Genomic DNA, 18,193 nt, shown 5'->3' on the forward strand with positions numbered 1-18,193 from the left:
GATTTTTTAAAGTCGCGAATTTCATTCCAGGTTGATTGCAAATCGATGCTCCAGGACTTGCCGCTCGATATATGGCAAGGAGTCGTGCTATACCTTTCTGTGGCTGATGTGTGCAATCTAAGGGCTACTAGCTCAGGCTTTCAAGAAAAACTACGCCATGAACTGGTTTGGAAGGTTCTTTACGACACATATTGCAAAACGATTAAAAACGGCTATCGTCTCGAAAGTGAACGGCGCTTGAGTTATTACCATGAAGTCATGGAAATCGAGAGGAAACGACGGCAGATTGAGGAAGATATAGCAAAGTACAACTGTTCGGCATCCCAGGACCCACACCTACAATTCCAACGATTTCGAACCATCGTCAAGAAGCATACTTTAAACGAAAACAACCTTGTGCCGCTCTTGCTACTCCACGAAAGCAGTCCCCGGCCCATGTGGGACCTTGAATCGACATCGTCCTTGCAAAAACAAGCGTTGGTAACGAATTTGATTTTGGGATGCTCGTTTGGGCTCGGACTCCGACGGTTTCTCAAGAACGCAGACCGCTCCGATTCGACCAATATAGACGATTTCGAACGTTTTGTGAGCGATATGTGCTTGTTTGATCGTTCTTTTCATCTTATGGTGGGAGCACGAGAACGCAAGCTACTGCAAATTCAACACCAACTTTACACAAAGTTCTATGCCCACATCGAAGACATGGGATTTCCTGGAATTACCATTTCCCACGAAGAGCTGTCGCAGGTACTCATAATGAGAGACGAATTGGCTCTACAAAGGTATTTGAACAGCATAGTGGAGACAATTCTTGACAATTTTCATATGGACGCTACAGGTTTAGAACCGTACGATAGAGTGCGTTACCTAAATGAGTCTTTTTTGGAAGACTACTGCTTGACCAGAATATACGCTGGTATGAACAAGGCTCATCCTGACGTTATGAGTACTGTGGTAGGGAAGGTGGTTCTCGACTTCACTTCGTCTATCCAAATCAAGGTCACTGGCAAACCAGCACTAGGTCCTCGTTTGCGTGTGGAAATCCGCAAGGGCCAATTGATGGTGGGACTGTTCATCTTTATCATTCGAAACTCCGCTGAAGACTTGACACGAGACTACATTTTCCATTCGTACAAACTCAACGAGTATCTTCTGACGCTACGAAGTTTTGTCAACAACCCACGCCAGGATGTGATGCACTACCTTGAACCCACGAACATTGATAAGCTCATTCGAATGGCTTTGGGTCTAAAACTCTATGGCACCTACAATTCGCTTTCCATGCTTTCGTCGTTCAAGGGCCGTTCACGGTGGTATCCCATACGCTACACCGAATACGATTTCACCACTTCTGTGTGCCAAATGTTCCTTAGTGCCAAACGTGGCTACTGGAACGTTTATGATTTCGATAAACCGAATTTAGAAGCGCAGTTGGCCAACTTTAATCATTCTGCTTTTGTTCCGGTAATAATGAATATCGCCAATCCCCGGAACGGAAACAAATGTTTCCACGATTTGTATGAGGAACTCAAGTGGCAGAGCAACTACCAAGAGTACGAGGCTGGTCTGTACCACATATTACCCAAAAACACAGTTATGAAGAACACGACTCTCACATTAAACCAGTCGACCATGAAGTTCCAAGTGGGCCATTTGGTGGTGGACACTCGCACAAACAGCAAAGGAGTAATTATCGGGTTTCGAAAAGCATTTTTTCTGCAAACAAAAGATTTTTGTGTGGTTTATACTCTGAGAAGAGAAATCGAAGTTTACAATTGTGACGACGTGGTGTTAATTCCATCCAAGCAGGCTATGGATGATTTTATCAAGGAAGCAGGATGCGAGGAGCTCGTTCTCCAGTTTTTTAGCCATGTTTCTGACACGAATTCAGCTCGACTTGTTCCAAACTGTTTCCACACTCTCCAGTGATTTCGCAGCCATCTACCGGAACCCCAGGGACGGCATATAAACCAACGCAACCAAGTGCGATGCGAAATTGGTTAAGCTTCATGATTTCTATGCTTTGGAGGCGAACTCTTGCGCGAGCCACGAGACATTTCGGCACCTCATCGTGGCGTCATCAATCGCACCGTGTTGTAGGAATTGACTTGGGAACGACAAATTCTGCTGTGGCTATTGTGGAAGGAAATGAGCCGCGGATTCTCGAAAATGAAGAGGGTGGCCGCACAACTCCGTCGATTGTAGCTTTCAACAAAGACGGAGATGTTTCAGTTGGGCTACCAGCAAAAAGACAGGCGGTGGTGAACCCTCTAAATACATTTTTTGCCACAAAAAGACTCATCGGCCGTCGTTTTACTGACGAGGAAGTCCAGCAAGATATCCCGAATATCCCCTATAAAATCACTCCCAACGAGACCGGAGACGCCTGGGTGGAAACCTCGTATGGTAAACGGATCTCTCCATCACACATTAGTGGACTTATCTTGCAAAAGATGAAACAGATTGCCCAATCGCATTTCGACACCGAAATCAAACATGCGGTTGTCACGGTGCCAGCTTACTTCAATGACTCCCAGCGCCTGGCGACAAAGAGCTCGGGCCAAATAGTGGGCTTGGAAGTGTTGCGGGTCATCAACGAGCCCACAGCGGCGGCTTTGGCTTATGGTATGGATAAGAAGCAGAAAGACGGTATCGTAGCGGTTTTTGATCTTGGTGGAGGAACGTTTGATATTTCGATTCTCGATATCGAGAGCGGTGTGTTTGAGGTCCGTGCAACAAACGGTAACACGCATCTTGGTGGAGAGGATTTTGACGTTCTCATCGTGGAATATATCCTCAACAAGTTCCGCGAGGCTGAAGGCATAGATCTCCTGAGCGATCGTCTCGCTGTCCAGCGCATCAGAGAGGCTGCCGAGAAGTGCAAGATTGAACTTTCACACGTCAAAGAGACAGAAATTAACATACCTTTCATTACGGCTGACAAGCACATAAAGCTCAGTTTGACAGAAGATGAACTAGACGAAATGTCAATGCATTTGATTAACCAGACCGTGGATCCTGTGAAAAGGTGTCTTAGAGACGCCGAACTCAAGCCAGAAGACGTCGATGATGTGATTCTTGTTGGTGGAATGACCAGAATGCCCCGTATTCGAAAGACAGTAGCCGATCTTTTCAAGCTTGAACCCAACACCGCTGTTAACCCTGACGAAGCTGTGGCTCTTGGTGCCGCTATACAAGGAGCTGTGCTCTCCGGCCAGATCAAGAACGTCGTTTTGTTGGATGTCACACCTTTGCTGTTGGGTATCGAGACCTATGGAGGTATTTTCAGCCCTTTGATTCCTCGTAATTCTGCTGTGCCGTTGAAAAAAGAGCAGGTGTTTTCCACGGCAGTAGATGGTCAGACCGGCGTGGAAGTGAGGGTCTATCAGGGAGAAAGACCTTTGGTGAAGGACAATAAACTCATTGGAAATTTTCAGCTCAAAAACATCCCGATAGGTCCAAAAGGCACGCCTCAGATAGCTGTGCTGTTTTCAATTGATGCAGACGGCATCATTAATGTCGCTGCTCGTGACAAAACACCTTATCCTGAGGATCTGGAGCACTATGGAAAAGAGAACCAGGTATCGATCCAAGTATCTGCAGAAACCGGTCTTTCGGAAGAGGAGATTCAAACTATGTTAGCAGAAAGTGCTCGCAATGCCAAGAAAGACGCCGAGTTGAAGTCTCACATTGAAAATGCTACGAGAGCGGATATCATCTGCAGCGACACAGACAACGCTTTGATTCAGTTCGGTGAGCTTATGGAAGAAAATGAAAGAAAAGATATCGAAAAGAGGGTTGGAGAATTACGGTCAATCATCAATGATATTAGAGATCATGGAAAAATCCGCCCTATTGAAGAGGTGAACGAAGCCGTCAACGAGCTCCAGAAAGTGTGCTTGGCCGCGATTCAAGCTGTCGCTGTCAAGCAGCAGAAACAGCAGAAACAGGAACAACCATAAAGATAGCAGCAGAAACAAGAACAACAGTGTACATAGAGCCAATTCATGATTTACGCGGGATCTAATATGTTGTGTATTATACTGTAGATACGCTTCATTTTCCGTTCATCTCCCCCGTTTGGCCTACTCGTCAGTTTCCATTCTTGTGTCGTCAGCGTCAGCAGCGGCACCAGCGTCTGCGTCTGGGTTTTCAGGCTGGGGTGCGTCGCCCTCTGCCGTTTCTTCATCGCCATCGGCGCCGTCATCCCTACTTCTGGCGTTGCTGACCAGGTCCAATTTTTCCAACCATTGGGTCACTTCGTCGTCCTCGTAGATCTTGAATGATGTATCTTTGCCCACTACGGCCACCGAGGTGTTGCGCAAAGTCAACTCCACGTCCTGAGCCAACGTGTCTCTCAACGCATTCAATCCATGCACAATCAAGCTCTCGACGTCAGTAACCTCCCTCACCTCTTCGAGCGTGCGCTCCAAGTAGGTACGCGCAGCCTGAGAACGAGCACCAATGGCAGCACCGTAGTACTCCAACACCAGTCCTGACGGCTGGAACTCATATAAATGTGCGCCGGTCTCGTCATAGCCAGCAACGAGGAGCCCCACACCGTAGGGTCTGGAGCCGTACAGCTGGGTGTTTTCTTGGGCCTTGTCGGCGATCTGGAGCACAGCTCTCTGGGTCAGAATGGGACGATTGAACACCATTTTCAGGTTCATGGCTTGTTTTCTGAGGTAGTTGGAAAGCACACGTGCATCTGGCGCTAAACCCGCCAAGGCAATGCCCATATGATCATCGATTTTTATCAATTTTTTCTGGTAAGATCCCAATTCTTCAGCATTTCGCTTCAATGCCACCAACACCACATGGGTCTTCGATGCGATTCCCACGGCAGCACTTCCCTGCTTGATGGCCTCGAGGGCGTACTCGACCTGGAAAAGACGACCGGTGGGCGAATATGTGATCGAATCGTTGTCGTAGTTGTTCCGGAACATGGTGGCGATCACAGTGGAGCTGAGTGTTGAACTTGGTGCGATGTACTGCATAAGAACCGGTGGATCTTCATCTCACTCAAATCAACTATTTCCAGAATGACGGTCCGTTTTACCCAGCAAGCCGCCAAGCCTCGGCTCCGACAGTTTCTGACACCACTATTCCATACTTTTTTGGGTGCGTCCACGGTTTATATAGCGTTTCATGTAGCCTGGCTCAGATTGGAGCATCGAGAAGAAGAGCGTAAACTCTTGAAAAAATCCCAGGAATATGAGGACGAGATCCAGGAATTGGTATCCAGGAAGCCTGCTAGGAGGTGGTGGTTCTGGTAGAGAAAATATTTCAACTTTAATTTAATGGGTGAAAATCGCAATGGAAGATTAACGAAGATGGAAAGATAGACATTGAAGAAGAAAGGCAGGATAGCAATGGAGAGACAAAGATAACAAAGGCGGAATGATGCAATGATAGAAAGAATGAATGAAAAGATAGCAAATTCGAATGTAGAAAATAGTAGACGAAGACGACAGATTGCTCAAATCGGAAATTTGGAAAAAGTTGTAAAATAGCAAAATATAGATAGCATGAACAGCAAATGTAGCAGTGTTTTATTGTAGTATAACGTTGTTGATAGAGGCACCATTGCAAGGCAGAAATTGTCCTATAGAAGCAATATATCTGCTGCAATGAAGAGGAGCAAGAGCAAATGGTTGTAAGGCGGTTATGTTGAATCAATACGGTTTGATAGTTTGGCTATCGTTCTCTTCCTTCGGGTCTGGCAAACTTGCTTGAAAATTTGGCCAACTTTGAAGCTGTGGAGGACGAAAGTGATGGTGCATGCAGTTCAACAGTGTAAATGGACCCTGTATCGTTACCAGAACTAATGTCCTCTTCTCGCACCATTTTGCCAATAAGTTTCATGCCCTCTTCGAATGGAATCCGGTTGTATTTGCGCATTCTGTAAGACGGGTTCTTGGTAAAATCTTCGTAGTTGTTCAGCTTCAACAAGTCAATGCATTGGCGAAGTTCTTCAAACGTCGATTGCAATGCCACTGAGCCTCCTGACCCATCATCTTCTGCCCCTGTGGAATAGAGCTGGCGCATGAGATCCTCCAAATATGTGATATCCAAGTCGAAATTGTCAATGGCTATCATGTTGTACCGGTCGCAATCTTTGAGAATATTCAAGAAGTATTCACTGATATAGTCGAAACTTCTGAAAAGACCTAAAGTACGAAGCGAAGATGGGAGGTTGGAGAATGTTGATGTGAAAATGTTCTCCAAATATAATGCAAAGTCTTTGACAAAGTAGCTGGCATCGTCGTTGGGCCGCGAAGGAAGCCAGTCATTATACTCAACTGTCTCCAAAAGGTCCTTAATTTTCTGGTCCACCATGTTGAAAATGGCATCTTCAGAGTACTTTCTCACTTGCGTGAGATGGTCAACGGCTCGCAAAACGAATGTTCCTTTTGCGTCGATATTGTTGATGCCAATCCCTGTGTGTGTTCGGAGTTTTTGATTGACTAACTTTCCGATCTCATAAAGCGAATAGAGATAGTACTCGAGGTTGACATAAGTCTGAGAAATGACTTCCTTGTTGTGGGAGTTTTCGTCGATGAAATCTTTTATGTCATTACTGATTCCAAAATTCTTCTCTTTTCCAAGAGCTCTCTCGAAGATCTCGTTTACGATGATGGAGTTGATCTCGTTTTGCTCGTGGCTATAATATCTTCCGATAAATGCCAAGGAGTCGTCCAAAAGAGACCGGATCCAGAGACAGTAATCGACAAAATCCTCGCTGAACGGAAAGCTCACCGGCATCTTTTTGACCTTATGCGCCGCAAAAGAAACTTCAGGGTGATACCAGCACACCTTCATGACGTTTTCGTAGTCTTCTCGGTCGCTTACAACGAGAGGCATGTAATGGTCCGAATGTATCAGTTGAATGAAATCGGCTCGGAATTGCTTGATGATTTCTGGAGCAAAGTTTTCTCTAAAAACCACCATCATAACATCATAAAGCTCGAGGATTCTGTACTCGTTGTTTTCCATCACCTGGATGAAATCGCCTAGCAAATCTTTGAAGTCGATGATATCGTCGAGGTTGAACAGATGGTTCAGCAAGTATTTCAACAAAACCGGCTTCAATTTTGTCACATACGAGTCCCATAAGTCATTAGAGTTGTCATTGGAACGAAGAAGGAACTTTGTGGCGATATTGATATGTTTATCAGCCACGAAAAACGCAGCTATTCTTTTCAAGTATTCCTCCAACGAGTTCAAGTCGCTGAAGTCCGCTGAGGACTCGGCAAAACTGGACCCAGAATCGGCACCGACAGACGACGTTATAGGGTAGATAACTCTGTTGTACTTTTTGATCCATTCCTTGTGGTACATTCGTGAAAGTTGGTCGTCCTCATTGAGGGTCTGGTACACGAGCATGGCATCGTACAAAGTGGCCGAGTTGATCAGAAGGGTCTTGTCAAAGAAAATATTATAGCTGTTGGAAGGATCTCGGATAGCCACTTCGATGGGGGAGTTGAGTTTATGAGGCGTGAAACTGCTATTTGGGCCCTCCGCCTTTTTGATAGCGTCCCAGTTATCTTGAAGTCGAATGATGTTATCGAACAATGAGTCACCTATGGCCTCAAGCTTGCGCTCTATGTTGACACTTACCCACTTACACAAGTTGTCGAAGGACTCGTCTTTGATTGTCTTGGTGAGAAGTGGAACAGAGTCGTAGATCTTGACTGCAAAAGAAAAGTTTTCCACCTTTGGCAAGTGAATGTTCGTGAGCTCGTCGATGAGCTTCAATGCACTGAAATACTTGTGTTGTTTTATAAGTTCGTGAATTTTGTTTGTGATTTCCAAAACTTGAATACACAAGTTCAACACATTGCTGGTCTCGTTGATCTTGCTGGTGACATCATTGCATTTGATCAACTCTTTTTTCCGCGAAACAAGCTCGTACACCGATTTGTTGAGAAACAGACTCACTTGCTGGAGGTTTTTGCCGAGTTCTGACGACTCGTCGTGGATGCGATCGATGGAGTCTATGCACGAATTGATGTCCTGGGTCGAGCTCATGGACAAATCTGTGAGCTCATCGTCTTTTTCGCGCACTATATCGTTCAATTTGTGGATGAGATCGGATAATCCGTTGGCTCGAAGTGCATCTTTGACAATTGGCGCCAAGCTCTCGAGGTAGTCTTCGGAATTTAAAGATGTCTGGAAAATCTCCTCGTCACGAAGCAACAAGTTTTCTAGCTGGATGGTGTCGATGACAGGCTTGGCTGTGGTCTTGGCATCGCCATTGATGGCCAGCGGTGACATAAGCAAAAAGACACCAGATGGTAGTTTTGAAGAAATGTGCGATTGTTGATCCTGGGGTGCGACTGCCTGCAGATAACTGAAATATTGAAGAAGAGCTTATTTTACTGGGGTACATTGAGCCGTATCTTCTAGAACGATTGGAGGGTTCTGATGGCACAAAACAACGTTCTCGTGCTAGGAGCACCACACAGTGGAAAATTGAGAGCCTCAGCGATAATAGGGGCCGGTTTTTCAGGTGATGGCGACTTTAGCGGTTCCCATTCAGGACTTATCTTCAAAATAAAGAGACAAACAAAGTATTTTAAGCATGATTTGAGCATAATGGTGGACGAGTATCCCGAAAAAAGAACCATAACTCCAAGCTGGGAGCATTTAAATGCCTGGAGCGACGAATTTATGAGCGAAGACATGGAAGAACTACGCCGTGCACTAGATGGTATTGTGTTCTGCTTGAATTTAGATGACAAAGCCACTATGAAAGACTTGGAGCCGACTATAGGGGTCCTTGAGAAAATCTATGAGCTGCTTGGAGGCGCCGAATGGGCGGGATTTTTTGCGATAGTTGGAGTTTCGAGCAGCGAGGACAACGAAAACCATGCAATTGTAGAAGATGCTGCTACGATTCGGGGATTTGAGTATATAAATTTGGAAGAGGAAGGCCAGAATGAGTTCCGTGACAAGTTGGGGATAGATAGGTTAGTGGAGTTGTTCGATACCCACGACTGGTCTGACATTGAAACCAGCGAAGACGACGGTTTTGCAGCTAGAAAACGGAAAATGGCCGAGTCCATGTGCCAGCGTTTATTAGACGACGATGAGAAGGATATGAGTTCTGAAAATGGCGTCAATGATGTCAATGTTGAGGAATTTGAAAATGTGATAGAGAAACTCAAGCAGGCACGAATAAAGGCTGAGAGTATGGAGGGTGCTGAAAGGAATGAGTACGCACAGCAGGTCATGGAGGATGTTCTTCTGTACTTGTAGGAACAGAAGCAATGATGGTGATACACTTGGAAAACAAGACAAATTTCACCATTTCAGTCTTTTCGTGCTTATGGATAATTCTGCATTTTCATCTTCATTTCGCTTCACTTACAACTTGCTCCGACTTCCAAAATCAACCTTGACTCCCGGCTCAAAATAACACTCCTGGCAATCCTCGTCTTCCACCCCGTTCTCATGTATCAAAACGGCAAAATCAATATAAGGAACCAGCTGGTCTACCACCACCATCGGTGCATGCCATGTTCCCACTCCATAAGTAACCGCCTGATTTCCCTTGCAAATGAACGCTTTCAATGTTTTTGGATCTGGAAGCTTCTGCTCAGAAGTTACATCGGTTTTAGCAACAATAACCAAGTACGAAATCTTGTCCAAATCTTGTCCCATAGGCACAAATGTCTGGGTTGAAAAAGGGTGCCTTTCTACAACTTTGGCAGTATATACTTGGTTTTTGATCAAGTGCTTAGGTGCAGAGCACCGAAAGATGTTCCAGTTGGCACTGGCAGCCTTTCCGCTCTTACATTGATGGTAATTGTTAATAATGGGTGCAACTTTATGCATCTTCACAGCGGTTCCGTAATTTGCCGCTGAACTTTTGACATTTTTGACTTGATGGTCGGCACTTAGTACGCCACCATAGGCAGCAAACCGCTCGGGAGAAAGCGGCTCGACCCCAATGCCATAATTTTCGGAAAACGTATGGAGAACCATGAAGATTCGGAACTGCCCGAAACTGATAACCAGACCATACACCCGTACACCAACATAACAAAAGGCCCAGACACCACGAAAACAATCCGATTCGCATCGGAATCAGCAACTACCCGTTTGCCACGAATTACCACCATGTCATTTAAGGGCTTCAAAAGCTTTCGCGACAGCGCGACAAATGACGACACATCCACGGTTGTTGCCGATGAGCAAGCTGGGGCAAATGGACCAGCAAGTGTAATGTACATACCAGAAAATGGCGACTTTCTTGACGATTCTTCAACTCTTTTTAACGGTGTGGGAGCCGGAAAGTCGTCGAGACCGGCTCCAAATCGCCAGCAGCACCTCAATGCATCGCTACAACAGCTCCATTACAACGAAAATAGGGTGGCGCTTGATAGAGCCATCAATCTGACGGTGGAACTTATCCACGAGCTTTGCGGAGAAAACCAACAACGACCCATATTCTACCCTGCCGATGCCGAGGACAGCAGCCAGTTGCTACTCAACTCCACAAGAGCTCACTTGGCTTTGGTACGTAACAATAGCACTATTTCGGCGAAAACGTTGAGCAAAGCTAAAATCGATGCGAAGGAAGAAGACATCCCCACGTTTCGTCTTCTCAAGTTGAACGTCAAGTTGAGTGCTAATCACAACGATAATTTGGTGCTGACATTGGACAAGTCGCTGATAGCCGCTCTTCTCGAACAAAAACTCAACCAGCAGATCAAGTACTTGTTGAACTTGAAAGAACGAGTAGACGATACTTCGTCAAAAGTGTTTGTTACAGGAGACTTGAACGCTGGTAAGCTGACATTCTGCAATGCTCTCCTTCGGCGTAAAGTGCTTCCCGAAGACCAGCAGCCTTGTACGTCGGTCTTTTGTGAAGTGATCGATGCTGTAAATGAGAACCGCGGCGTAGAGGAGGTTCACGCGGTTCCCATCGGGGCCCAATACGATATAAAAGATGCTAGCACTTATGAGGTGCACCCTTTGAAGGAGCTTGAAGATCTCGTGTACGACTGTGACAAGTATAGCCTTCTCAAGGTGTATGTCATAGATAATCGTTCTCTTCAAGAAAGCTTGCTTCGCAATGGAATCGTCGATATAAAGCTTATTGATGCACCTGGTCTCAATATGGATCTGTTTCAGACCACCCAGGTGTTTTCCCGTCAAGAAGAAATCGATTTGATTGTTTTTGTCGTCAATGCTGAAAACCACTTCACGTTGTCTGCAAAGGAATTCATTGCTGCCGCAGCGGCTGAAAAAAGGTATGTCTTCATCGTTGTTAATAAATTTGACAACATCAAAGACAAGAACAAGTGCATGAACAAGGTCTTGGAACAGGTAAAGAATTTGTCACCAGACACTTACAAAGATGCTCAGGAATTTGTGCATTTTGTAAGTTCAAGCGACTTTGATGGTGACGAAGATCCTAACCCTGACGATGGCCCTGACAACAATGGACCCAATGGACACCCAGACTTTGATAAGTTGGAGGCTTCGTTGCGGAAATTTGTGCTTGAAAAACGTGCACTTTCAAAGCTTCTTCCCGCCAAGAATTATCTCAACAACCTTCTTGATGATCTTCAGACATTGGCCAAGGTAAATGAAAAAATGTACGCGGTGGAAAAAGAGGACAAAACTGCGGAACTCGAAAACCAGGTTGCACCTAGTTATAATAAGATCAAGAGCAAGAGCAACAAAGCCGGTGATACCTTGCATAAACTCATTGAGGATACTTGCACTGAAGTTTATGAATCTACAAAGAAGCAAATATTGAACACAGTCAATAATTTTGGGGATGAACAAATTGTGCCCTATCACGGATTGCAATACGTATACGAATACGCCAAGGAGACGCAGCAGGCAATGGTTGACACGATTCTCTCGGCTTTGACATCTTGCGAAGAACAAGCTAAGATAAAGACGGAGAAGCAGGTGGAAGAAATTGTCAAGGTTGGTCAAGCTACACTTGGGGAAGGCTTTTTGCAAGGAAAAGTTTTCAAATCGGAGTTGATGTTTACAAGGCGCAGAGATACTATCAAGAGAAAAATCAACGATCAAATCGAAGTTTCAGATTTCTTTGATCCTTCCATCGATTCGTTTATGCTTTGGATGGGAATTCCTCGTCACTTTACTTCTCAATTTCAAGCTTACAACCCAGTGAATATTCTCAGTTCAGTGCCATCTTCAGCGGCCTCGCTCAAAAACCTGATACCATCGCAATTGACCTTGCATACTGTCTATTCCTCAACCAAATTATTGACTGCCGGTGCTCTTGTCAGAAAAATGTATTCGTTGACTTCCGTCCTCAATTCGACAACATTGAAAAAGATCGCAGGTCCAGTACTTATAGGTGTTGCTGGATTCTCGATCTATTATCTCATCAACGATATCCCCAATGCCTTTCCCAGAAAACAAGCACGCAAGATCAAGAAGCAAATCCAGGAGTTGGACTACTCGCATGTCAACGCCGACAGAATCTCCAAGGAATGCAGACAAGTGTTGAACTATCCCACGAGACAAGTTTTGAACGGGTTCCAAACGAGCATCGACAAGAGATTGCTTGAGAAGGAAAAGCTTGAGAAACAGATCAAGGACGCCGACTTGAGCTACGGATACTTTCATGAGATGTTGGTGAAGATTCTGAACCAAAAGAGTCTGCTTGCACTGATTGAGTTGGAGGTTAATATCGTCGACTAATGAATAACGAACTGTACATAGTTTCTATAAATGATTGCGTTAACAAACTTCGTCTTCTAAACACCACTGACGCCACAAATGGACCAAAATCTCCACGAACCTTCTAGATACGGCGAACGGAGATATAAGTGATTTTGCCAAGCTTTTTGGTTTCAGTTGCAAACTGTATTTGTAAGACAGGTTGCAGCCGCACGGAGATTACATTAAAGCCGTAATGCAACAAATGTGCTGACAGACGAAGGTGGCAATTAGAGGTGATTTGAAATCAGCTTGGCATATAAAAAGCACCAGTCATTTCAATTGATCATCAAAAACTTTAAACCATCCAAAAAAATGACAAAAACTTATTTCATCACCGGCGCTAACCGCGGTATCGGACTTTCTATAGCCAAGCAATTGGCAGCCGACCCCGATGTTGAGGTTATTGCAACTGCCAGGAACCCTGCTAGCGCTGCTGACTTGCAAGAGTTGGCCAAATCCAATTCTCGTGTAAAGCTTGTTCAATTGGATGTGAGCGATGAGGACAGTATTAAGAAGGCTGGTGCCGAGGTTGCAAAATTGACAGATTCAATTGACGTTTTCATTAGCAACGGAGCCATTGGGGAGTCTTACACCTCTGTTTTGGAAACGTCGAAGGAGCAGTGGGTAAACCATTACAACACCAATGCTTTGGGTCCAGTCCTCTTGCTCAAACAGCTCTACCCACTTGTCAAGAAGGGTACTGAAAAGAAGATTATTTTTGTTTCCACTATGGCTGCTTCCTTGGGATTGACTCTCCCAATCAACTTCTCTGCTTATGGACAATCGAAGGCTGCTCTTAATTACACTGTCAAGGATTTGGCCAAGGAATTGCGGGAGGATGGATCCATTGTTATCGCTGTTCACCCTGGTGTAGTTAGTACCGACATGAACAAGGCTGCTGCTCAATTTCTCAGCGAACAAAGTCCCGAGGCTGGGGAGTTCTTTGCGCTGAGCGAGAGCATTACTCCGGACAAGAGTGCTGAAGATTTGCTTGATTTGTTCAAGGGATTGACGGAGGAATCGAATGGAAAGTTTTTTAGCTACGACAAGTCTGAGATTCCATGGTAGATGACCAAGAGACAAACTTTATTGTCGGTAGTGGACTTCAATTGCAGATTGGGTAAATTTTGCAGCCATTGAATATAAGCTTTCGAGCATAAATAGAATGAAGTTTGGACCCATTACTTGACTCAAGTGCAAGCCTTTTCCAATTCGGATTATTTTGGCTCATGAATTTGTATCACAGTCACAAGGTTCAGTCAGTAACTTTCAGCCAATGCCTGAGCAATTCTGTTTTCAGTATCTCTAGGAAAATGATAATATGATCTGTAACTAGAATCATCAGAGATACTCTGATTTTTTCACTGTACAAGTATCTTTCTCGCTCTCAAGAATATAGACAAAAAGCTTTCATTTTGACTGAGTTTGTTTCGTAAGTTTTTCAAATTTATTGTCATCGTCGGCGAAGCTGCCGGATAAACAAGACCGGTGCCAAGGTAGACTCTCACCTGCCTTGGAAACTGATGAGTCTCGGGCAACCCTCATGAAATTGACTCAAAGGTGAGATTATATTTTCGTCATATACGACATCTTGCTCTTCGAACATAGCGAGTACTTTCAATTATAGCCCTGCTATTCTTGGATGAAAGAGACTTGTCGAAACAGCCTTCTTGTCGAGATTTGTTGTTGATTTGATTCTTCGTCGTCTATAACCACTTACGTTGAGCCCACATGAGTCCCATGGCAACGAAGAATATTGCAACTCCAAGGTAAAAACTGAGCTGGAAAACGGGCCTATAGCAGTTATTGCCCAAGTAGCACACCCCAGTATTTGCATCGGTATTGCTGTCGAAAATGCGACCGAAATACTTGTTTAGAATGTAGAGCGTTATCAGCGGTCCTGTGCATATGAGACCCCAAGTTGTGGAGAAAGTATCGGTTCCAAATTCGTCAGCCATTATAGCAGGGTAGGTTCCAAAAATCAACCCGTAACTGCCTCCAATAACTGCCGATGTTACGGCAAGTAATGAAAGGTTATTTGAGTATACCAAGATCAATTGACCACAAGCAAGAGCTAATGTAGTTGTTAGCACAATCCATAGGCGCTGGAGTTTGAACTTTTTGTGCAAAATGTCCGAAAATATTCCAGATAGTAACCGACCGGAAAAACTTGCAATTGATATAAGACCAACTTGAAGTGCCTGAACTGTCTCTACGTCAGAAGCTGATGACTTTGCGTAGGTTACTTGGGCAGAAACCACAAATCCCACAGAATAAATATACATCTGGCCAATTCCACTTAAAACAGACACTATGAGGTAATGGCATAAGAACTTTTTGCTGGTTAGCAACACTAAAACGGGCGAGTTTGCTGGCTCCGGCAAGTGTTCAGAGGGAGGATGGTGGTCGTGAGAGTGTGTGGGATCGGTCCCTGTTAACAAAGCCGATTCTTCGTCGAATGAGGGAGGAAGTGGAGTTTTCAATTGTACGAAATAAGAGCACAAAAGTGTCACCGAGCCACAAAACAAGGCCAAAAAGCCCAAAAAACCCCCAGTATTGTTTTTGAAATAATGTGCTGCAATCACGGAGAAAATGGTGGCAGATAAGCCATAACCGCTTACAGGAATAGCACCGGCAGAACCTCTATGTTTCGGAAAATTAGCCTGTGCCGCTTTTATGGTTGCAAAATAACTGATGATAGAACCAAAACCAACGAGAACCATCGCAACACAAATGAACGGCATGTTTGCCCACCGGTGAACATATACCTCGTGAACTCCAAAGTATCCCATCATGATGCAAATGGACCCTATAAGTATGGACATCGGAGGATCCTTTGCATCGATGATTAATCCGGCTGGGAACCCACCGAGTCCCGACCCAATATTTGACGCCAAAGAAATGGTTGCAGAATGCAGTGCCGTCAATCCCACTCGCTTCACAAGTTGCGGGGCGTAAACTCCATACAAGTATGGTGTACCAGACGCCAATGCAACAAGAACAGACGCCAATAGCGAAATTATCATCTTCAATTTAGCCTTATCAGTTCTCCGTTGCTTGCACCCGCACTGTGCCGCACATCGCATGCATCGCATTGCATGCAGTTCCCTCTCGTTTTTGAGTGCGTCGACGCACACCAAAATTAATCCGCGACTACATAGTTGCAACTTTCATAATGGGCAGGCTAGACAACACTGAGTTTCTCCGGACTCTCCTGGAGGCATTAACGGAGAACGGGGGCAAAAAATCAGTATATTTGACGCAAAAGAGAATGGATCTGCCGGTGGAAGATCATCATTTGGGCGATTTACCATCGAACGTCGTCAATACCGAAGGATATCCTACCAACACATCGACGTATCCTGTGTTGATACGAGCCTCGCTAAACGGCAAGAAGACGAGGATATCAACTGTAGTGCAAGTAGACCAGTTGGACGCCTTCTGGACGGAATATGTGCAGATTCTCAAAACTGGGTTGATCGGGTTGCGCAAGAAAGACAAACGGAAAAAGAAAAAGGGAGGTAAATAGTTAATTTAATGAAGAATGAAGCACTGTCAATAGCAATGCAGGTTGTATCGTAGCTATATATCCTCTACTATAAGCATTCCATTGGGGTAGATGAAATTGACATCTCGAACAGAACTTTCCCAAAAATCTTTGAGCAGGCTTCTTGGAGGCACCGAGGAAACCAAGCTGAACTTGAAGTCGTCAGGAGCAATTTCGAGAGACATGAGAGAATTTTGGGAATTTTGACCATTTTGAGAGCTTAGAGTTTGCGGTTCAGTGTCGTATCCTCTTCTGTGAATTTCCACAAACTCGTAGATTTCTGCAACTTTGGTGGTGCTTGGGAGTGTAAGTGTTACTCTATTTCCATTGGAGAACCGAATGCCCACACGAGCAGAATCTGGCAGTTGCGAATTTTGAAGTTGCAAAAAATGTTCAACTTTCAGCTGCAAATATGCCAGCAATTTACCTTCTCTCTCACGTTTAAGTTTCTTGGCTTTGTCACGGGCCAACGAGTTCTGGTAGCTTATATCTTGTTGTTTAACGAGCACCTGGCTCATATACTTGTTCATTAACTCATGACGAATTTCTCGAAGATCCGCCTCATACTTGTTAATTCGATTTTTGAATTTATTGCTGATGATCGCCTGGGCCCTGGCACGATCCTTGACCCGTCCTTGAACTTTCAGCACCAAAGAAATCTTGGGGGCTGATTTTACTGGACCCAGAGGCATCATGGTGGTGGAACGAGTGAGACACATAAGCCCAAGAAATGGAAATCTGGTGACATTAAGCGAGTTTGCAAGCTGATAAGACTCAGAACTTGTAAGATCTCCGCCCCATATTATGTAGTCTGGGTCATTAAAGATAGAGGTGAATTCGGGAGCCGTTATGATGTTCTCAAACATTCCGGAAGAATTTTCTGAGCGGGGATGTGCCAAATATACAAAAAGAAACTTGGCTCTGTTGGTGGCCATAAAGAGAGCCTGGGTGTAACTTCCTTGAAAAAACGGCGGAAGCGTATGCATTGGTTCTGATGGTTGCAAATTATATTCGAGCTCTCGGATAAACTTATTGGCATTGTCGATGGGGTCTGAAGGATTATTTGCCGTAGCAGCGTATTCATCTCGGAAATAGATGACGTTGATGAAAGCAGCAACCACGCGACAAATGAGTACCAGAACCACCATCAATGGCTTGTATACGAGGAGTTGGCAGATGGTGCTGAATCGGAACAATACATGGTTTAAATTATGCGATGTTAATGCTGCCCGCGGCGCGGTTGCAGGTTCTTCGCCGATAGGTGCATCCCCCGGTAATCGATTATGACCCTCGGAAACATTGGAATTCGCCACTTGATTACCCTCGGGAGTCGCTGCAAACGATCCCGGAACCCGCACCTGGCTTTCTGGGTCCTCGGAAGTGCTGACAGGCGCATACTGCTGCCCAAGGAAGCGGCGTGCCAAATTGTCAAATAAACTTGTCATGTAAGCCTGGTGAGAGTGAGCTGGGAAATTATGTATCGGAGTGCATATAGTGCGCGTGAGATATTCCCAGAACCGATTGATCTATTCAACTAATAGTCAGAAAATATAAAGTTGAACTGCAGAAAACAAACCAATTTCGTCAAGGTTGTAGCTTTATTTTCATTAAGATCAATTTTTGATGTTTTTAATAAAGTTGATTTGCTCTTTCAAATATTGAAAATATGAATAAGCCGCAGAGTTCATATAAAGTCTTGTATTGCTTGGAATACAGAATTAGACTAGTGTACCGAATCCTCAATTGAACTAGAATCGTCGGCACAAATGGGTGCAACATGAGCACTTTTTAGAGTTTGCGAAATCCTTTTCTGCATGAAACATATTGATAGGGCACTTCAAGCTGTCAAGTAATCGCCTGCGTAGCGTAATGGTTAACGCGTTTGACTTCTAATCAAAAGATTGCGGGTTCGACTCCCGCCGTGGGTTT

General features: G+C 44.7%; 10 protein-coding genes and 1 non-coding gene across 11 annotated transcripts; 6 read left to right on the forward strand and 5 right to left on the reverse strand. All coding sequences in view use genetic code 12, as the record gives it.

The window, feature by feature from the left end:
* Positions 1–45: 45 nt before the first annotated feature.
* Positions 46–1,929, forward strand: PGUG_04518 (uncharacterized protein; the record flags this gene model as incomplete). The annotated part of the gene is made up of 1 exon (XM_001483739.1): positions 46–1,929. The coding sequence occupies one exon, from the start codon at positions 46–48 to the stop codon at positions 1,927–1,929; it is 1,884 nt and encodes a 627-aa protein (XP_001483789.2).
* Positions 1,930–1,988: 59 nt separating this feature from the next.
* PGUG_04519 (Hsp70 family ATPase) lies at positions 1,989–3,962 on the forward strand (the record flags this gene model as incomplete). Its single annotated transcript, XM_001483740.1, has 1 exon — positions 1,989–3,962. The coding sequence occupies one exon, from the start codon at positions 1,989–1,991 to the stop codon at positions 3,960–3,962; it is 1,974 nt and encodes a 657-aa protein (XP_001483790.2).
* A 123-nt stretch (positions 3,963–4,085) lies between these two features.
* PRE5 (proteasome core particle subunit alpha 6) lies at positions 4,086–4,997 on the reverse strand (the record flags this gene model as incomplete). Its single annotated transcript, XM_001483741.1, has 1 exon — positions 4,086–4,997. The coding sequence occupies one exon, from the start codon at positions 4,995–4,997 to the stop codon at positions 4,086–4,088; it is 912 nt and encodes a 303-aa protein (XP_001483791.2).
* Positions 4,998–5,697: 700 nt separating this feature from the next.
* SEC15 (Rab GTPase-binding exocyst subunit) lies at positions 5,698–8,277 on the reverse strand (the record flags this gene model as incomplete). The annotated part of the gene is made up of 1 exon (XM_001483742.1): positions 5,698–8,277. The coding sequence occupies one exon, from the start codon at positions 8,275–8,277 to the stop codon at positions 5,698–5,700; it is 2,580 nt and encodes an 859-aa protein (XP_001483792.2).
* A 150-nt stretch (positions 8,278–8,427) lies between these two features.
* Positions 8,428–9,261, forward strand: PGUG_04522 (uncharacterized protein; the record flags this gene model as incomplete). Its single annotated transcript, XM_001483743.1, has 1 exon — positions 8,428–9,261. The coding sequence occupies one exon, from the start codon at positions 8,428–8,430 to the stop codon at positions 9,259–9,261; it is 834 nt and encodes a 277-aa protein (XP_001483793.2).
* Positions 9,262–9,369: 108 nt separating this feature from the next.
* On the reverse strand, positions 9,370–9,990 carry PGUG_04523 (ureidoglycolate hydrolase; the record flags this gene model as incomplete). Its single annotated transcript, XM_001483745.1, has 1 exon — positions 9,370–9,990. One exon carries the CDS (start codon positions 9,988–9,990, stop codon positions 9,370–9,372), a length of 621 nt encoding a protein of 206 aa, XP_001483795.2.
* Positions 9,979–12,696, forward strand: FZO1 (mitofusin; the record flags this gene model as incomplete). Its single annotated transcript, XM_001483744.1, has 1 exon — positions 9,979–12,696. One exon carries the CDS (start codon positions 9,979–9,981, stop codon positions 12,694–12,696), a length of 2,718 nt encoding a protein of 905 aa, XP_001483794.2.
* A 333-nt stretch (positions 12,697–13,029) lies between these two features.
* Positions 13,030–13,785, forward strand: PGUG_04525 (SDR family oxidoreductase; the record flags this gene model as incomplete). The annotated part of the gene is made up of 1 exon (XM_001483746.1): positions 13,030–13,785. One exon carries the CDS (start codon positions 13,030–13,032, stop codon positions 13,783–13,785), a length of 756 nt encoding a protein of 251 aa, XP_001483796.2.
* A 638-nt stretch (positions 13,786–14,423) lies between these two features.
* PGUG_04526 (uncharacterized protein) lies at positions 14,424–15,812 on the reverse strand (the record flags this gene model as incomplete). The annotated part of the gene is made up of 1 exon (XM_001483747.1): positions 14,424–15,812. One exon carries the CDS (start codon positions 15,810–15,812, stop codon positions 14,424–14,426), a length of 1,389 nt encoding a protein of 462 aa, XP_001483797.2.
* A 487-nt stretch (positions 15,813–16,299) lies between these two features.
* On the reverse strand, positions 16,300–17,709 carry PGUG_04527 (uncharacterized protein; the record flags this gene model as incomplete). The annotated part of the gene is made up of 1 exon (XM_001483748.1): positions 16,300–17,709. One exon carries the CDS (start codon positions 17,707–17,709, stop codon positions 16,300–16,302), a length of 1,410 nt encoding a protein of 469 aa, XP_001483798.2.
* A 410-nt stretch (positions 17,710–18,119) lies between these two features.
* On the forward strand, positions 18,120–18,192 carry PGUG_06013. The gene has a single exon. It is a non-coding gene; the product is annotated as a tRNA-Arg (tRNA).
* Position 18,193: the final 1 nt, after the last annotated feature.

The sequence above is a fragment of the Meyerozyma guilliermondii genome, genomic scaffold (genome assembly GCF_000149425.1).
Source record: "Meyerozyma guilliermondii ATCC 6260 scaffold_5 genomic scaffold, whole genome shotgun sequence".
Lineage (NCBI taxonomy): Eukaryota > Fungi > Ascomycota > Pichiomycetes > Serinales > Debaryomycetaceae > Meyerozyma > Meyerozyma guilliermondii.